At 43.0% G+C, this 19,492-nt stretch overlaps 1 protein-coding gene across 1 annotated transcript in view; it reads left to right on the top strand.

Annotated features, from left to right (window-relative positions):
• The window catches only part of CCNY (cyclin Y), a 162,122-nt gene that overhangs the window by 77,060 nt on the left and 65,570 nt on the right, over window positions 1-19,492 (top strand). Inside the window, exon 2 of the mRNA XM_069729689.1 lies at window positions 17,157-17,231. Coding sequence (XP_069585790.1) covers window positions 17,157-17,231 — 75 coding nt within the window. The remainder of the gene's footprint in view (window positions 1-17,156; window positions 17,232-19,492) is intronic.

The raw sequence follows: 19,492 nt of genomic DNA on the forward strand, positions 1-19,492 counted from the left end.
TGATATTTCATAGATGACCTCCAGCGTGATGGATGTATCCATCAATGGAGACAAGAGCCTCTGTGCATGTCATCTATTTCCTAAAAGTATTGTGGCCGCCAATAGTAAGTCATTAACCTACCGTACTTTTCTTCATTTTTTTTTTTTTATTACTCTATTTTTTTATTGGCTAAAGAAAAATATGTTCCCGGCGAAACCTTAATTAGTAGCTTCATCTAGCGTTCTCCTACTTGTATGACTGCTGCTGACTCATCCTGGCCCCAGTTGAAGCATCATGCATTGTCAGAGTTTTGCCTTCATTACTGATTTGTCATGGTTTATCCTGGCAGCTCTTGTCGCTCCTGTCCTCCCAGTGAGTCACTTCATCCGAGGCTGAGATGCCGCTCGTTATGTGGAGCAGTAGAATACTTCTTCAGAATATCTTATTTCCAGTATCTCAGAATAGCACCCCTAACATTCAGCTGCAAATCCTGGATACATACGGTATATAGGAAAAATAGAAATGTTTGCAACCAGTTTTTACTTTGCTTTTTTTTTTTTTTTTTTTTTTTTTTTTTAGAATTTACATGAAATATCCAGTAACTTTTGCAAATGTTCCTTTTTGCATAATAATCTGTAAAAGCAGAACTGATGGCCAGTAGCAATGCTTGAAAATGTCACATTAAAGGAGGAAGCAATACAGTAAGCCTTAACAAGCTGCATTTTAGTATTAGATTTCAACACAGTCCTTCACGAATGGCCATCTCTTCTTTTGGAAAACCTCAGGGGACATATTTACTTAGTGTTATTCTCAAGTTCTTAAATGGGTTGCTTTGCAAAGGGTCTGTAAAAACCAGCAATTTTGCAGTTTCCCTCTTATTAAAACATTCTCTCTGTTTTCATGTACTGAGGGATTTTCACTTTTTCTACTCTTTGCCTAGGTTACTGTCCACCTCTGAGGTTATTCAGTGGTGGCAGTTTTAGGCTAGGAGTGCAGCGCCTAGAAGCCTTTTACAATAATGAAGTGTTGCCTAAACGCCAGTCCTCAGGTCCCCCAGCAAGTCACTCTTTCAGGATTTCATTAGCAATGCCCTGGTGGTGGGAGTATCATCAAGGCATCAGGAATTCTCTCACCTGCGCGATACTAAGGAAACCCTGAAAACATGACTTCTGGGGGCCGTCAGGACTGGAGTTTGGAAAGCTCTCCTTACTCTTGGCAGCGCTGTTCTGAGGCTGTCCTGATCGCCGTTTCCAGTAAGCTTCAATGGCCCTGTGCTTCTAAGATGCTGTAGAGCAGTGTTCCCCAAGTCCGGTCCTCAAGAGCCACCAACAGGTCATGTTTTCAGGATTTCCTAAGTATTTCCCAGGTGATAATTGCTTCACCTGCACAGGCAATAATTCCATCACCTGGGCAATACTAAGGAAATCCTGAAAACATGACCTGTTGGTGGCTCTTGAGGACTGGAGTTGGGGAACACTGCTGTACAGGCAAAGCTGCATCTGAGAGCGCGACCATCTGCTAGTCCGAACTCCCAACCGGAAAACCTAACCTGAATCCAAGCCTAACAATGCTATTTCATTTTCCTTTCATATACAGTATATCATATTTCTATCTCTTGGTGATTAGTTTGCAGTGAATGGCAGCTATACCATGCTGATTAGTAGTGTGGGCTGGGTTATACAAAGCTCAGCATTCAGAGAACTGCTAAATCGTCAGCAGAGAGAACTGATTTTTAGCAAAATGACAGCAAGCAGCTAGGTTCACATTGCGTTAGTGGGTGTCCGCTAATGGAATCCGTTACATAGCGCCACTAACTCAATGTAACGTGGTAGGATTATGGCTTCTTCACAGTCCTCATTAGGAAACGCCAGGTGAGGCAAATTTCAGACCTTTATAAGAACCCAGCTTTCTCTTTGACCACAATGATCAAAGGTATGTGTGGAGAAAAAAAGGCACAGAATTTTCAGGAAAAGAACATCTCTCCAACCATTAAGCATGGGGGTGGATCAATCATGCTTTTGGGTTGTTTTGTCAGCCAATGGCACGGGGAACATTTCATGGGTAGAGGGAAGAATGGATTTAGTGAAACTTCAGCAAGATCTTGATGCGAAAATAACATCTATAAAAAAAAAGCTGAAGATGAAAAGAAGATGGCTTCTACAAATGGATAATGATACTAAACACATGAAAATCCACAATAGACGACCTCAAAAGGCACAAGCTGAAGGTTTTGTAATGGCCCTCACAGTCCCCTGATCTGAACATAATTGAAAATCTGTGGCTAGACCTCAAAATAGCAGTGCATGCAAGATGACCCAGGAATCTCACAGAAATGGAAACATTTTTCAGGGAAGAATGGATGAAAATACCTAAAACAGACTCTAAAAAAGAATTGAAAGACTCTTCCTGACTAAAGAAAGCGTTTTGAAATGGGGATGCTGCTACTTGCTAATCGTGCAGGGTGCCCAAACTTTTGCATTGGTCCATATTCCTTTTTGTAATTTTTAAAATGTAAAAGATGAAGAAAAAAAAAATTAAAAATAAAAATATATATACATACCGTATATACTCGAGTATAAGCCGACCCCCCCTAATGCTAAAGATGCTCCATATAAAGCTGTGCCATATAGAATGCTCTGCACCGTTGATTATTGCCCCATAGATGCTCCATATAAAGCTGTGCCATATATAATGCTCTGCACCGTTGATTATTGCCCCATAGATGCTCCATATAAAGCTGTCAAATATATAATGCTGCTGTAATAAAAAAAAAAATCACATGCTCACCTCTCTTCGCTCAGGACGCCGGCGCTTTCAATATTTACCTGCTCCTCGTGCGGCTCCGTCTCCAGCACTGACGCTCAACAGCGCCCCCTAACCGGAGCGTCACAGCCAGAGGACGCTGGAGACGGAGCCGCACTGGAGCGAGGAGCAGGTAAATATCGCGCAGCGCTCCCCTCCCCGTATACTTACCTGCTCCTGGCGCGGTCCCTGCAGTCCCTGCTTCTCCCGGCGGTGCATCTTCTTCCTGTATTGAGCGGTCACATGGTACAGCTCATTTTCAGTCATGAATATGCGGCTCCACCTCTATGGGAGGTGGAGCCGCATATTCATGACTGTAATGAGCGGTACCAAGTGACCGCTCAATACAGGAAGAAGATGCAGCGCTGGAAGAAGCAGGGACTGCAGGGACCGCGCCAGGAGTAGGTAAGTATAACTAGACAGCCCCCGCTCCCCCTCCCCTGCTGACCCCCGGGTATAACTTGAGTATAAGCCGAGAGGGGGACTTTCAGCCCAAAAGAATGGGCTGAAAATCTCGGCTCATACTCGAGTATATACGGTGTGTGTGTGTATATATATGTGTATGTGTATATATATGTGTATGTGTGTATGTATGTATATATATATATATATATATATATATATAATATATATATATATACACACAAAGGAAATGTGTCCTCTTTAACCTTTAGGCCTTTTGGAGATACAGTAATTGCATCTTCAAGTTGCTTAACTGGTCATAACTGTCATTATGACCAGGAGTGCTCAAACTTTTACACATCACTGCATATGATTCGTGTTTCCTGTCTGCAGCAGCTGCAGAGGATCACAAAGTCGCAGGCGGCTATTGCTGACAGGTTATGGGGATAATGCATCTACTCTAACACTACAAGGGTCGATCGCGCACACACAGTGTCGGTATGTGCATGCTGTCACCCCCCTCGCTTGTCAATGTTGGCTGCCCGTTACTATGTGATTTTGTTTTGTGTTAACATAGATTAACTGTAGTGATTGAATTATAGAATTTACAGGTTTTTTTTGTGCATTTTACACTGCACAATTATTTTGATTTGGGCATTCTCATTTCACGATAGTGGTGTAGTGTAAACAGGCTGTGGGTCAGCCGGCTTACGAGAAAATGCTCATTTAGTGGGTGAACTTATATATACAGGTGCATCTCACATAATTTGAATATCATCAAAAAGTGAAACTCCTATATTATATAGTCATTACAGAGTGATCTATTTGAAGTGTTTATTTCTGTTAATGTTGATGATTATGGCTTACAGCCAATAAAAACCTAAAAGTCATTATCTCAGTAAATTGCGCTTGAAAAATTATTTTAAAATCTGAAATGTTGGCCTACTGATGTGTATGCTCAGTCAATGCACTCAATACTTGGTCGGGGCTCCTTTGGTATCAATTACTGCATCAATGCGGCGTGGCATGGAGGCGATCAGCCTGTGGCACTGCTGAGGGGTTATGGAAGCCCAGGTTGCTTTGATTGCAGCCTTCAGCTTATCTGCATTGTTGGGTCTGGTGTCTCATCTTCCTCTGGACAATATCCCATAGATTCTCTATTGGGTTAAGGTCAGACGAGTTTGCTGTCAATCAAGCACAGTGATACTGTTGCTTATAAACCAGGTTTTGGTAATTTTGGCAGTGTGGACAGGTGCCAAGTCCTGCTGGAAAATGACATTTCCATCTGCAAAAAGCTTGGCGGCAGAGGGAAGCAGGAATCGCTCAAAAATTTCCTGGTAGACGACTGCGTTGACTTGGTTCTTGATAAAACCCAGTGGACCTACACCAGCAGATGACATAGATCCCCAAACCGCATGACCGTAATCCATATTATGACACTGTAAACAGAAGCCACAGATCCTTTTAATATCCAACTTTTTCCATTCGTGTTTTAACGGTACAGCGCTACTCATACTCCACCCACCTTGTAACATCTCCTTGTAGCTTCTCCGCCAGCCCATTGTAGGATCCTGTTGTTTGGGCTCTGCTTAGAGAAGTGACTTTTCCATGTAATTGTGCTCGTCCTCATCCTCATATATAAATATATAACTTTATATAGTGAGGGGAGACGGCACTGCCTGTGAAGATTTGGAAGCCTCGTCCACATCAATGACCACTCACAATCCGAGGTAGGGTCACATATTCTCCACACCCGAGAAAAGGTCTGATCATGGTGGCATCAGCTTTTCTCGGAGATGGAGGGAAAAATGAAAATCCTCCTCCACCTTCCCCATTCTCGCATTCTGTAACAATCGGATGTCCTCCTAGTGTGTTCCAACTTTTTTCACGGACCCATAGACACACATTGCCAATTTTGATCCGATTTGGTACCAGTGCGATCTGTGAAAATCCCGGACAGCACTTTTTTGACTCTGAGGAACAATATGGATCTGTAATGTCTGGCCTCTCGGTATAACATTTGATCTTTGTGTTTACGATGAGATTTGAATTTATCTGGAATCCTGGACTAAATGGCTGAGCACATCCTTCTGGCGGATGAGGAGTCTGTATATGTTACTGGCAGTATTTGGGCATTGTAAACCAGTGCCACCCGCTATCTTTCATCTGCAGGCAGCTCACTCAACGGCAAACAATATGTTTGGACAGATCTCAAATCTCGATTGGCAAACAATGGAGCGTTCTGTCGAGGGCAGTAATAGATGGAAGGGCCGAGAGCGCTAGAATATGTGCTGAATTATTCATCTCACAGACCACATACTGATGTGTTATATTGAAGGATATATTAAATTTTGCCCTCGCAATTGCATGGACGCCTCGGGCACAAGACTGAGTGGTCAGAGATTTGGAAGAGCGCATCACCTGACACAAATTAGGCGGTGTATGCCCCAATGGATCTGATCTTGCCTCTCTAAGACCATGTTCACACGTTGCATTTTTTTTTTTTAAAGCAAATTTTAAGCTGCGTTTGACAGCACCAGCAAAGGCTAAGAGATTTCAGAAATCTCATGCACACAGTTATTTTTTTTTTCCTGACTGAATTGGAAAAGTTCTGCGTTTTTGTAAACTGCAGCATGTATTTCTTTCAGTGTTTTTGCAGTGTTTTTTTTTCCACCCAAAGAAACCAGTATGTGAAACCCTTTTATTTTTATTTTCCCAAGTTTAACCCCTTCATGACGGAGCTTTTTTCGGTTTTACGTTTTCCTTCTTTGCTCCCCTTCTTCCCAGAGCCATAACTTTTTTTTTTTTTCCGTCAATATGGCCATGTGAGGGCTTATTTTTTGCAGGACGAGTTGTACTTTTGAACGACACCATTGGTTTTACCATGTCGGGTGCTCTAAAACTGGGAAAAAATTCCAAGTGCGGTAAAATTGCAAAAAAAATGCAATCCCACACTAGTTTTTTGTTTGGCTTTTTTTGCTAGGTTCACTAAATGCTAAAACTGACCTGCCATTATGATTCTCCAGGTCATTACGAGTTCATAGACACCAAACTTGTCGAAGTTCCTTTTTTTTTTAATCTATGTGTGTGCCATTTTCCGAGACCATTAGCGTCTCCGTTTTTTCGTGATCTGTGGTCGGGTGAGGGCTCATTTTTTGTGCGCTGATCTAACGTTTTTAATTATACCACTTTTGTGCTGATATGTGTTTTTGATTGCCTGTTATTGCATTTTAATGCAATGTCGCGGTGACCAAAAAACCATAATTCTGGTGTTTCAATTTTTATTCTCACTACGCCATTTAGCGATCAGGTTAATCCTTTTTTTTTTATTGATAGATTGGGGAATTCCGAGCGCGATGATACCAAATATGTGTATGTTTTTGATTTTTATTTTTGTTTTATTTTGAATGGGGTCAAAAGGAGGTGATTTGAACTTTTTTTTTTTTTCATATTTTTAAAAACATTTTTTAAACTTTTAGCATGCTTCAATAGCCCCCATGGGAGACTAGAAGCTGCCACAACTCAATCGCCTCTGCTACATAGAGGCGATGTTCAGATCGCCCCTGTGTAGTAGAATTACAGCATTACTATGAGCGCCGACCACAGGGTGGCGCTCATAGCAATCTGGCATCAACAACCATAGAGGTCTTCAGGAGACCTCTGGTTGTCATGCTGATGCACTGCTGACCCCATTCATGTGACGGGGTCAGCAGTGCGCGTATTTCCGGCCCGATGGCCGGAAGCGCTTGTTAAATGCCGCTGTCAGTTTGACAGCGGCATTTAACTAGTTAATGGGTGTGGGCAGATTGTGATTCCGCCCGTGCCTATTGCGGGCACGTGTCAGCTGTTAAAAACAGCTGACATGTTGCGGCTTTGAGGTGGGCTCCGGCGGGGCTTCGGACGTCAGACGTACTATCCCGTCCGATGTCAGAAAGGGGTTAAACTATAATGTCTATACCGTCTCCTCACCTAAGAATGGCAGTTAGCATTAATTTAATTAATCTGTAGTACCGTAATCCTATGTGAAAAGTACACATTGGCCCACCAAGGTGTGAGATTGAACAATACCTGACCAACTCAAAGGCTGACCAAAGTGTGAAAGTAAACTGTGTCCTACAAACTCAATGCTCTGCCAATGTCTTAGGTAAACTATTCCCAACCAATTCACCTCCCCTCAGTGTTACATTTGTAATTTGTGTATTTTTTCCTGAACTCATGTGAATTTTGTTCAGAATATTCATTATTTTTTCAAACACAAAAATCTTTTTCCTCTATATAATTTCTTCAAATTGCCCCTTTTTTCCAAAATGGTTTTATGGTTTTATAACATGCCATGCATTGGTGACCTGTGTTCATGCTTCTGTGATGGATTCAAAGCTGATCTTTGGGATCCTGAAAAAAGCAGCAAAAATAAACCCCCAGCAAAACCTGCTTTATGTAAGCAGCTTCTTTACTGCCAAGAGATCAGGTTTTGCCTGCAGAAAAAGAAGCAGCAAAAATTGCAACGTGTGAACATAACCTTTAGGGTATGTGCACACGTTCAGGATCTTTCGCGATTTTATTTCGCGTTTATTCACGATAAAAACGCATACATATGCATCCTATCATTTAGAATGCATTCTGCAATTTTTGTGCACATGTGTTTTTTTTCCGCGAAAAAAACGCATCGCGGTAAAAAAAAGCAACATGTTCATTAATTTTGAGGATTTTTTGCGTTTTTCACGCTATTTAATGCATTGGGAAAGCTCCGGAAAAAAATGCAGAAAAAAACGCAAAAAAAATGCTTGCGGATTTCTGGCAGAAATGCCCGATTTTTGTCAGGAAATTTCTGCAAGAAATCCTGAACGTGTGCACATACCTTTTTTAGGCTACGTTCCCACAATGGGCTTTTGGTGAGTTTTTGACGTTGCCGATTTTCTGCACCCATTAAGGAGAATTTTTTTTCAAAAAGAAGCACCAAAAACTCATTGAGGGAGCATAGCCTTAAGGAACGCTTATTGAGCCAGGGAATGATCACGTCAATAAACCATATGTATTCTTTTCCAGGAGTAATAACAGAGGAACAACTCCAATGCAGAATGGTAAGATAGGTTTCCCAAAATTGCTGTTGTACCTGTATTTAGATAATGTAGACCTATCTAGAGAGATGTCGTGTTTTTTTTTTTTTTTTTTTTAAATAGTCATCCTTTTAATAAAGAGCAATTAAAACATCGAGGATATGTGCACACGATGATGTGATTGCACTGGGTTTTTTTTATTTTTTTGGGGCGGTTTTCAAAAATCTCAGCAGTTTTAAAAAAAATTGTGGCAAAAAAAAGACAATGTGATTGCTGGGTAAATTGGATGGATAAGAAACGGCAATTATTGTATGGTAAAAGCGAAAAGGGAACAAAGCTAATAAATTTGTGGGATCTGTTTAGCGTTTGCATCATCGTATAATAAACTCAGTTTTCGCTCTGAAACATAAATGTTTGTAGAACAGTAAATTCTCGGTGACAATGTTTAAAGCTCCTCGCCTCAAAATAGAGGATTCCTCTTCCCCAGAAATGTCCTTTATAATGGGATTATGGAGTGAGGCCACTTTGGAAGCTCTGAGAACTGAACTAAACGCGCCGACTATATACTATATACATAGGAGGCACTGTGTGTGTTTATTTTTTAATTTTTTTTTTTTTTAAATTTTTTGGTAAAATCACAAAAAAAAATATATAAAACCAAAAACTACCGTTTTCTAATGCCGTTACCCAATACAAGGATTTCTATGTCTGCTGGCTTATAATGGGCTTATGCTGATACATACACATCCTGCTGAATTGGTCGCGCTGCAGTGTAAAGCATGGATAGTGAACAGAGCAATCTGATGGGAAAGGACTTTAATTTCAGAGATTGTCAGACTCTTATTAGACCTGGAATGTCAGGCTGCTTGTTTGGGGCATGAACGTTGTAGGTATGATAAGAGTCTGAAATTAAACTCCTTTTCCGTCAGATTTGGTTGTTGCTCTCTCCTCTATCCATGCTTTACACTGCAGCGCTACCGATGGGATCTCACTGTGATCACCGTTTGATCCGAGTGTCATTTGCATAATCTGCGCAATTCTCTTGGATAAGAGAATTGACTGGATCTGATCATCAGAACCTTTTACTATATATTTTATTGTATTTGACAGCGGTAAATGTTAAATTTTCCGTATTTTTCTCAGTAATGCAGACCCCACGGTCGCCTATCCAAGAGGTTTAAACATTTATTCTGCAGTCTCCAATAAATGCAACAATTACTGTATTTGTGGTTTTTGGCTTCTTGTTTCCATTTTATTTCTTTTATGTTTCTGAAGCCGTTGAGTGGTTACCGTATTTATCTTTTCTTTTTTTTTCCTCCTCGTATCTTTTCGCCGCCTGCATAATTATCTCGCACAAATGAATGTTTATCAGCACTTTAAAGTCCCGGCCTAAATATAGACCAGAAAGAGATTAAAATTGGGCAGCTTAGCGATATAATGGGAGGGATGCGAGGTCGGACAACCTTTTTTTTTTTTTCCTATGTGTCGTGTGAGCTTTTAGCGAGACAGAGCAGAAATTCACCATGAAAAGCCGCCATACACATTAGCTGTTAGTGGGCCGAGCTGTCGTCCGGCGGACCGCTATCTCCCTAGACTCTCCCATACACTGGTGAAGCCGCGTGTTCCTGGGTTTTCTATAAGGACACAGTCAGACGGACGGATTTCTCACACCACGGTGGCGCAGTGGTTAGCACTACAGCCTTGCAGCGCTGGGGTCCTGGGTTCTAATCCCACCCAGGACAACATCTGCAAAGAGTTTGTATGTTCTCTCCGTGTTTGCGTGGGTTTCCTCCGGGCACTCCGGTTTCCTCCCACATTCCAAAGACATACTGATAGGAATTCTAGATTGTGAGCCCAATCGGGGACAGTGATGATAATGTGTGCAAAACTGTAAAGCGCTGCGGAATATGTTAGCGCTATATAAACATAAAGATTATTATTATTATTGCAATCCTTGGACAGGCCGGCGGCTCTCCTGTATTCTACCTATGCAGCTGTCACACTTCGGCCAGGAGAGCCGACCACCAGTGCGAGGATTGACTGTGGCCTAAGAGAGCAGCTACCAGAGTCCTGACAGTGGCCTCTCTGTCGGAGAACAAAACTTTCGGGGTAGGTGGGTGAGCCTGTGATCTACATTAGTCTAAAGTTTGCCGAATCCATTGCCGGCAGCAGGATTAGCCAAAAATCCACTATTTTTGGTGCAGACAGATTATGTTAATGGAGAGAAGGATCCACCATAATCCTTTTGTTCTCCTGGCATTAAGCCACTACCAAAGGCAAACTACCGTATATAATGTGTATGGGAGCTTAAACTGCCCCTCCACTAACCAAAGAAGTCACCATCGTTTATAGCACTGTGTACTTACAATAGCTCCTTTTGCACTTCTACCCACTTAAATCAGATGCGAAAAACAAGAATTATGACCTCGCGTGATTAAAAACTGACAGACTCAATCCTTCAAAGCACTTTGTAGAGGCAGGAGGTCTCGTTTTCTCGCATGAGTCATCATTAGAACTACAATTCTACATCAATACAAAGTCTCTGGCAGGTGGGGGGAAGCGAAGCAGCTGGGTCAGGAGTTGAAGATTTCATGGAGCTGGGCTGCCAGGGACTTTGCAGTCATGAATTATAGTTCTAATGATGAGTCATGCAGAAAAAAAAGTCCTTGTTTCTACATAGAGCTTAGAAGGATTTAACTATTAGTTTTTAATCACGTGATGTCATAGTCCCAATGGAAAAGAGAAGAATTATCTGGGTAGAAAATGAGCAATTGTAAGAACACAGTGCCATATAATATGATGATTGCATTTCTTAATAGGCTTTTTATTTATTTGCGGGGGAAATTGGCATTTGCTTTCTAGATTTTCCACTTCTAATAGCTATCAGAGGGTCTTACCAACAGGATCCCCCTATCACACTATTACTTCCTTCCCACTGCCATCATTTTTTTTTGGACAAGTTACCTCCCCAATGAAGGTGGACCATACATTTTGCAGTAAAATAATATTTTTCTCTTACACCAGTTTTACACCATTGCTTAGTTACCGTGTCCTATTCAAGTGAGGTGATAACCCCTGCGTCCCCAAGGCATGGGTGTATTTTGGCATTAAAGGGCTATTCCGGCGCCACTTGCTTCAGCCGTCCACTAGTGTCAGGTGTCCTGCACCCGTCCTACCTGTATCTGTAAACGTGGCGGCTTCTTCCTGTGAGCCGGCATCACCAGGAGAGAACCGTGTCAGCTAATATTGTTGTTTGCCTTGCGCAGGCGTGTACTACAGAGGACAGAGAATGAACCTCAATCCAATATTGCGGCCAGCGGGTAAGGAAAGGGTGAATCAAACACCCGAAAACTCCGCCCATATGACCGAAAACCGGTCCCGCCAAATTCAGGTGACAGGTTCCCTTTAAGGGGATTGTACCAAGCGCACGAGTTATCCCTTTTCTATAGGATGGCGTGGGGATGACTTGCTGATCACTGGTGGTGTTACTGTTGTGGCTCCCACCGATCCCAGCACCAGGGCTCTGCAGGGGTCCAGCCCGTGCCCCTCAGCTCGCGTCATTCTGTAGGAGACCACTGGAAATTGAGTTATCTCTGGCAGTCCCATAGAGAGTGAATGGAGCGGAGGCGCGCATGCTAGACCTCTGATCCATTCAGTAGGGGTTCTGCAGAGAACTTAGATATTTAGTATTCATAATGTAAAGTGTTTTACTATTTGACAATTATCTGTTCTTTAATAGTTTCAGTATAACTTGATTACAAATATTTTTGTGTGAGTTTTTTTTTTTTTAAATTAACTTTGATAACCACAAAAAAAAAAAAATGCCAGAAATTAATTAAAAACAAAACCTATATTCCCAATGCTCCCCACCGGTCTTTTTGTCAGCTTATATGACCCATGTAACCGCTGCTGCCAACAACTAGTCTTATTCCATCTACCAATGAGCCCAGGGATTGGCTGCACTGGTCATATATAGTATATGGATTGTGACCACTGCAGCCAATAACTGGTATAGTGGCATATACCATTGAGTCCAGGGATTGGCTGCAGTGGTCATATATAGTATATGGATTGTGACCACTGCAGCCAATAACTGGTATAGTGGCATATACCATTGAGTCCAGGGATTGGCTGCAGTGGTCATATATAGTATATGGATTGTGACCACTGCAGCCAATAACTGGTATAGTGGCATATACCATTGAGTCCAGGGATTGGCTGCAGTGGTCATATATAGTATATGGATTGTGACCGCTGCAGCCAATAACTGGTATAGTGGCATATACCATTGAGTCCAGGGATTGGCTGCAGTGGTCATATATAGTATATGGATTGTGACCGCTGCAGCCAATAACTGGTATAGTGGCATATACCATTGAGTCCAGGGATTGGCTGCAGTGGTCATATATAGTATATGGATTGTGACCACTGCAGCCAATAACTGGTATAGTGGCATATACCATTGAGTCCAGGGATTGGCTGCAGTGGTCACATATAGTATATGGATTGTGACCACTGCAGCCAATAACTGGTATAGTGGCATATACCATTGAGTCCAGGGATTGGCTGCAGTGGTCATATACAGGTCCTTCTCAAAAAATTAGCATATAGTGTTAAATTTCATTATTTACCATAATGTAATGATTACAATTAAACTTTCATATATTATAGATTCATTATCCACCAACTGAAATTTGTCAGGTCTTTTATTGTTTTAATACTAATGATTTTGGCATACAACTCCTGATAACCCAAAAAACCTGTCTCAATAAATTAGCATATCAAGAAAAGGTTCTCTAAACGACCTATTACCCTAATCTTCTGAATCAACTAATTAACTCTAAACACATGCAAAAGATACCTGAGGCTTTTATAAACTCCCTGCCTGGTTCATTACTCAAAACCCCCATCATGGGTAAGACTAGCGACCTGACAGATGTCAAGAAGGCCATCATTGACACCCTCAAGCAAGAGGGTAAGACCCAGAAAGAAATTTCTCAACAAATAGGCTGTTCCCAGAGTGCTGTATCAAGGCACCTCAATGGTAAGTCTGTTGGAAGGAAACAATGTGGCAGAAAACGCTGTACAACGAGAAGAGGAGACCGGACCCTGAGGAAGATTGTGGAGAAGGACCGATTCCAGACCTTGGGGAACCTGAGGAAGCAGTGGACTGAGTCTGGTGTGGAAACATCCAGAGCCACCGTGCACAGGCGTGTGCAGGAAATGGGCTACAGGTGCCGCATTCCCCAGGTAAAGCCACTTTTGAGCTACAGAGAATCAGCACTGGACTGTTGCTAAGTGGTCCCAAGTACTTTTTTCTGATGAAGGCAAATTTTGCATGTCATTCGGAAATCAAGGTGCCAGACTCTGGAGGAAGACTGGGGAGAAGGAAATGCCAAAATGCCTGAAGTCCAGTGTCAAGTACCCACAGTCAGTGATGGTGTGGGGTGCCATGTCAGCTGCTGGTGTTGGTCCACTGTGTTTCATCAAGGGCAGGGTCAATGCAGCTAGCTATCAGGAGATTTTGGAGCACTTCATGCTTCCATCGGCTGAAATGCTTTATGGAGATGAAGATTTCATTTTTCAGCACGACCTGGCACCTGCTCACAGTGCCAAAACCACTGGTAAATGGTTTACTGACCATGGTATTACTGTGCTCAATTGGCCTGCCAACTCTCCTGACCTGAACCCCATAGAGAATCTGTGGGATATTGTGAAGAGAAAGTTGAGAGACGCAAGACCCAACGCTCTGGATGAGCTTAAGGCCGCTATTGAAGCATCCTGGGCCTCCATAACATCTCAGCAGTGTCACAGGCTGATTGCCTCCATGCCACGCCGCATTGAAGCAGTCATTTCTGCCAAAGGATTCCCGACCAAGTATTGAGTGCATAACTGAACATTATTATTTGATGGTTTTTTTGTTTGTTATTAAAAAACACTTTTATTTGATTGGATGGGTGAAATATGCTAATTTATTGAGACAGGTTTTTTGGGTTATCAGGAGTTGTATGCCAAAATCATCAGTATTAAAACAATAAAAGACCTGACAAATTTCAGTTGGTGGATAATGAATCTATAATATATGAAAGTTTAATTGTAATCATTACATTATGGTAAATAATGAAATTTAACACTATATGCTAATTTTTTGAGAAGGACCTGTATAGTATATGGATTGTGACCGCTGCAGCCAATAACTGGTATAGTGGCATATACCATTGAGTCCAGGGATTGGCTGCAGTGGTCATATATAGTATATGGATTGTGACCGCTGCAGCCAATAACTGGTATAGTGGCATATACCATTGAGTCCAGGGATTGGCTGCAGTGGTCATATATAGTATATGGATTGTGACCACTGCAGCCAATAACTGGTATAGTGGCATATACCATTGAGTCCAGGGATTGGCTGCAGTGGTCATATATAGTATATGGATTGTGACCGCTGCAGCCAATAACTGGTATAGTGGCATATACCATTGAGTCCAGGGATTGGCTGCAGTGGTCATATATAGTATATGGATTGTGACCGCTGCAGCCAATAACTGGTATAGTGGCATATACCATTGAGTCCAGGGATTGGCTGCAGTGGTCATATATAGTATATGGATTGTGACCGCTGCAGCCAGTAACTGGTATAGTGGCATATACCATTGAGTCCAGGGATTGGCTGCAGTGGTCACGTAGAGTGTACAGGCTGTGACGCCTGCAGGAGGTGAGCGGGAGAATTGGGATTGCAGCACAGGAGAAGGGCGAGTATATCTTCTCCAGTGTAGCAGTATTTCTGTCTGTGGCTTTTTAATGAATGTGATATTAAACCGCAGGTAATAACAGAAGATCTTGAGTTGATCGTATTTGCCTTGTTTCTGAGTCTCGGAGTCAGATAAGACCTCTGCTTCCTGTGGAGCAAAGAGCAGATATTTCCCTGATGAAATATAGTGAAACCTGCATTCCAAGGTCTCCCTTCTGCAGCGGCACGTGTATAATTATTGTGACTTATTGCTTTTCTCAGATTCCCATCTCCCTTTGTGCTGGAATGTTTGTGCACTTCTGTCATTGGTAATTGGCAGGCAGGGGTACATTGATTACATAGAGGTTTTCCCCCTTTTAGCAGGAAAGGAAACCGGTAATGGATGTTTATTCTGCAGGAATGGTGCGGTTGTGTGAGTCATCATGGGAAAATGTGGGAACATTCATCCATAATATCTGAATTGCATACATATCCATCAAGTATAATCTGGCAGAGGGGCCAAGCTGATGGGATTACACCCTTCTCAGTGACCCTAGTATCCTTGTGAATGGGGGGGTCAAGAGAGACCGTAGACGGCCAACCACTGCCTGAGGTGTCTTGGCATCCTAAGGGTATATGCACATGGGGCATGTTGGTGAATTATTTTTGGTTCATCGAATATTACTTTATTGTATCTATATCTATATAAAAATCTATATTGCATTATTACTTGTGGGCGCTGCGAATTTGCCATTTTTTTTTTACCCCCTTTGCTTTGCAAAGCTGTATTTAGCACCATTACTTTTGCTGCTTTTTACCCACTGTTGAAAGTCTGCAGCGGAAAGGACATTAAAGACCATATCCTAAAGGAACCTGACGTGATAAAAACACTCATTTTATGTTTTAAAAGTCCTATATGACCCAGATTTGGTCAGTATTTAAAGAAATGTGTCTCGGAGAATTGTCTGCATCTGGTATTTAAGTTTTTAAAATATTATGCTCAAAAAAATAATAGAAATATTGCAATTTTCACACTGGCCACTAGGGGTATTTTAAACCCACACTTCCTGTTGTCACAGGAAACTCGCATGCACATAGGCAACAATGAATTGTAGACTAACTTTTTTTTATTTTAAAGAATCTAATGAGCGTGTGCAACAGTCATTGTGAAGAGAGATGAAACCTTAACGTCACCTATTGTGATTGCTGGATCCTTTATTATCAGCTGTGTATACACAGCGGTCTAATGCTGCCTCTGATGATAATGAGACTTCTGAAAAGTATACTATAAAGAATAGCAAACCTGAAATCACCTCAGTGACCAGTGTAAAAATTGGAAAATTCTTTTAATGTGGATTGTCATGTGAAAAAAATACTTTTTTTTAAATACCGTACATTTAACAAAAAATCTGATTTAAACAATAGATAATTTTCTGGTGATACCGTATATTCCCTTTTATAGTGCCTTGGCAAATCTACTGACACTTGGGATATTTTCTTGAGACCGAATAATCTAACGCGTTCTTGAACAGAGCTGCTGCTTTGTGCCCCTTTACTACTCAGATCCAATTTTTTTTAAAATTGGATGAAGCTTGACATCTCACGGTTTTTGGCTCCTTTTTTTTTTTTTTTTGTCAAATCCAGGAGTGGGTCCTGCAAGATACTTCTTCCTCTCCATTTGTGGATTTTGATAAATAAAAAAACCACCTGAGCCAAAATCTTCATATGTGATTGTAGCTCAAAGTTCTCATGTGTCAAGTTGCCAAGATGTCCATCAATGTGACCGTTTGAGGTCCACCACTGGCTCCATGACGCGTGACGTCCCCTTACTTCTGGTGTGACCTGTTTTTACATTCGGTCCCCCGTTTCCAGGCTTAGTAAAGAGAATTTCTCCCGTTCTAGAAATAAAATGGAAATCTTAGTTGGACAATTCTCGTTTGTAATCACCATCGAGGGAGCGATTTCTTGTCCGAGGGCATCTTTTTTTTTTTTTTTTTTCCACCTGTTTCGTCTCATGAGTTGCATCATTATGCAGAAAACATTTCTTATGGTTTATAAATTGCTTTTCTCTTCGGATGGCGATTTGTGTGTTCTTCTGTAAATTGCTTGTCTGCTAGGATAAACAGTGTTCACATGGCGGGGCCACAACATCTGTAATAACTGGACGCGCTTCTTCTCTTCCTAGATATGAACATGGAATTCAACCCCTCGGATCATCCACGGGCAAGCACAATATTCCTCAGCAAATCCCAGACAGATGGTACGTAGCATCCTTGGTCTTCTGCTGTGTTGTCTATCTGTCCAGAATTTCCAGGACCGTCTTCGTGGACTGTGCATGCGCGTTACCACAGAACGTTACTGCACCCAGAATGGAACGTCAGTGATGGCGTCCCCACTACTGACCAGTGATTGATTGTTTTTCGCCAGTTTCTTTAACTCCTAGGTTTCCAGGATCTAAAAAACCACAAAACAAATGGAGCTCCCGTGCTCACTGCAGCCAATCCCTGCTCCCGTGCCCACTGCAGCCAATCCCTGTGCTCAGTGGCTCGCTAGAGTAGGCGGTATGAGCAGCTGAGCCATTGACTGCAGCAGTCGCTTATACTGTAGTCATGACGTCATCGCTGCAGCTTGTAAACGATCACCAGGTGCAGCAATAGAGAGCCGGCGCCAGAGCAGAGGCCTGTGGGTAAACCTCTGTTTGTTATTTTTGATCTTTGGAAACCCAATGGGCTGAAAAGAAAAAAAAAAATGGCAAAAAAAACCATGTGAGGAACTTCTAGGACATGTGACGAGTAGATGGTGCATCATTAGAGCAGAATCAAAACCGTAGAGGCAACATCATGTCACAAGAAAAGAAGGGAAAATCCAGCATCCGCAGCAAAATAGAATAATGGGGATTTTTGTATACTCACCGTAAAATCCTTTTTTCCGAGCCACTCATTGGGGGACACAGGACCATTCTAGAGTTCCTACAGACCGGCCCGGACTCTGGTCTGGCGCTCAGCTCGCTCAAGGGCCAGATATCCCCCTTATCGGTCTTATTGCAACGTAGGATTGCGACAAAACATCAGGTGAAGATGTTCATTCAGGGGGTTACACATGTGCTTCCCCCCTATCACATTCCTTTAGACCCTTGGGACCTTAACTTGGTCCTGGGAGTCTTACTGGAAGCTCCTTTTGAACCACTTCAGGACATTTCACTCACCTTTCTGTCCTGGAAAGTTGACTTTCTCGGTGCAATCACATCAATCAGGCGTGTTTCGGAGCTGGCTGCTCTGTCCTGTCAAACACCTTTCCTTATTTGTCACCCATGGTCCTGTGTCCCCCAATGAGGCGAAGGAGAAAAATGTTTCAACCATTACTTTTAATTAAGTCATTTTAAATTGTGGAATAAAAATATATTGAAAAAATGAGGGGAAGGGGCATAAGACAGCAGGTCTACGTGTTTCGAGCTCACTGCCCTTAGTCCTGTTTTGCTGCGGATGCTGGATTTTTTTGCCCCTTTTTTCTTGTGACAATCATGGCATTTTCCTACACTTGGTGAGCCGATATCACTTTTTCCTTTTCCTTAGGCAACATCATGTTACCACTAGTGATGAGCGAATATACTCGTTACTCGAGATTTCTCGAGCACGATCGGGGGTCCTTCGAGTATTTTTTAGTGCTCGGAGATTTAATTTTTCTTGCCGTAGCTGAATGATCTACATCTGTTAGCCGGCATAAGTACATGTGGGGATTCCCTAGCAACCAGGCAACTCCCACATGTACCGTATTTTTCCCTTCCCCCATGACGGCACACCTGAGAGAGGGGATCCGCCCAGCCAGGACAGGAAACCCTACTGAAAATAAAAGGGCGGTACCTCTCCCTCGCTTCAGTTGGGTTTCCTGTCCTGACAGGGACCCTCTTACTGAACACGGCGGTTCACTTACCCAGGTCCCGTCCCGGCGTGGAAGAACAGGCAGCGCCTGTGCGTCGGGTTCGGGGGTCTGGAAGCGCCGTCCGCAGGTCCTCCGGGTCTCTGCGTCCGAGCGGGCGTTGAGCAGCATGGTCAGAGGGCTGTGTTCCCTTCCATGGCTGCCACGCCGCCCTCCCCTCTCTGCCGGCGTCCAGGTGCGGTGGCCGCTTCCGGGTCGCTCGCCTGACGTCACGCGCAAGGCACGCTGGGAATGGGCGTGCCCGCGTGATGTCGGGGGCGGGCGCCGGATCCAAAATGGCGGCGCCCATGATGAGAACGCCGGCCGGTGAAAGGGAACTCCGGCGGCACGGCAGAGAGTGGGAGGGGGTTAATTTGGGCACCGAAGGAGGCGGGGAGTGCAGTGGTCCCCCCATAAAAGGGGGTTAGACCACAGAAGACGCGCTCATGTCCATAAACTTCACCATGGAAGTAGGACAACAGGAGCAGCAGCAGCAGCAGCAGCCGCCTTCACAGCAGCAGCAGCAGCAGCAAATGGAGCTCTCACCAGATGCCTTGCCGAGCCACCAGCATACCAAGAGCAGCCGCTCAAGTGGTAGGGACAGCA

The sequence above is a fragment of the Ranitomeya imitator genome, chromosome 6, assembly GCF_032444005.1.
Source record: "Ranitomeya imitator isolate aRanImi1 chromosome 6, aRanImi1.pri, whole genome shotgun sequence".
Lineage (NCBI taxonomy): Eukaryota > Metazoa > Chordata > Amphibia > Anura > Dendrobatidae > Ranitomeya > Ranitomeya imitator.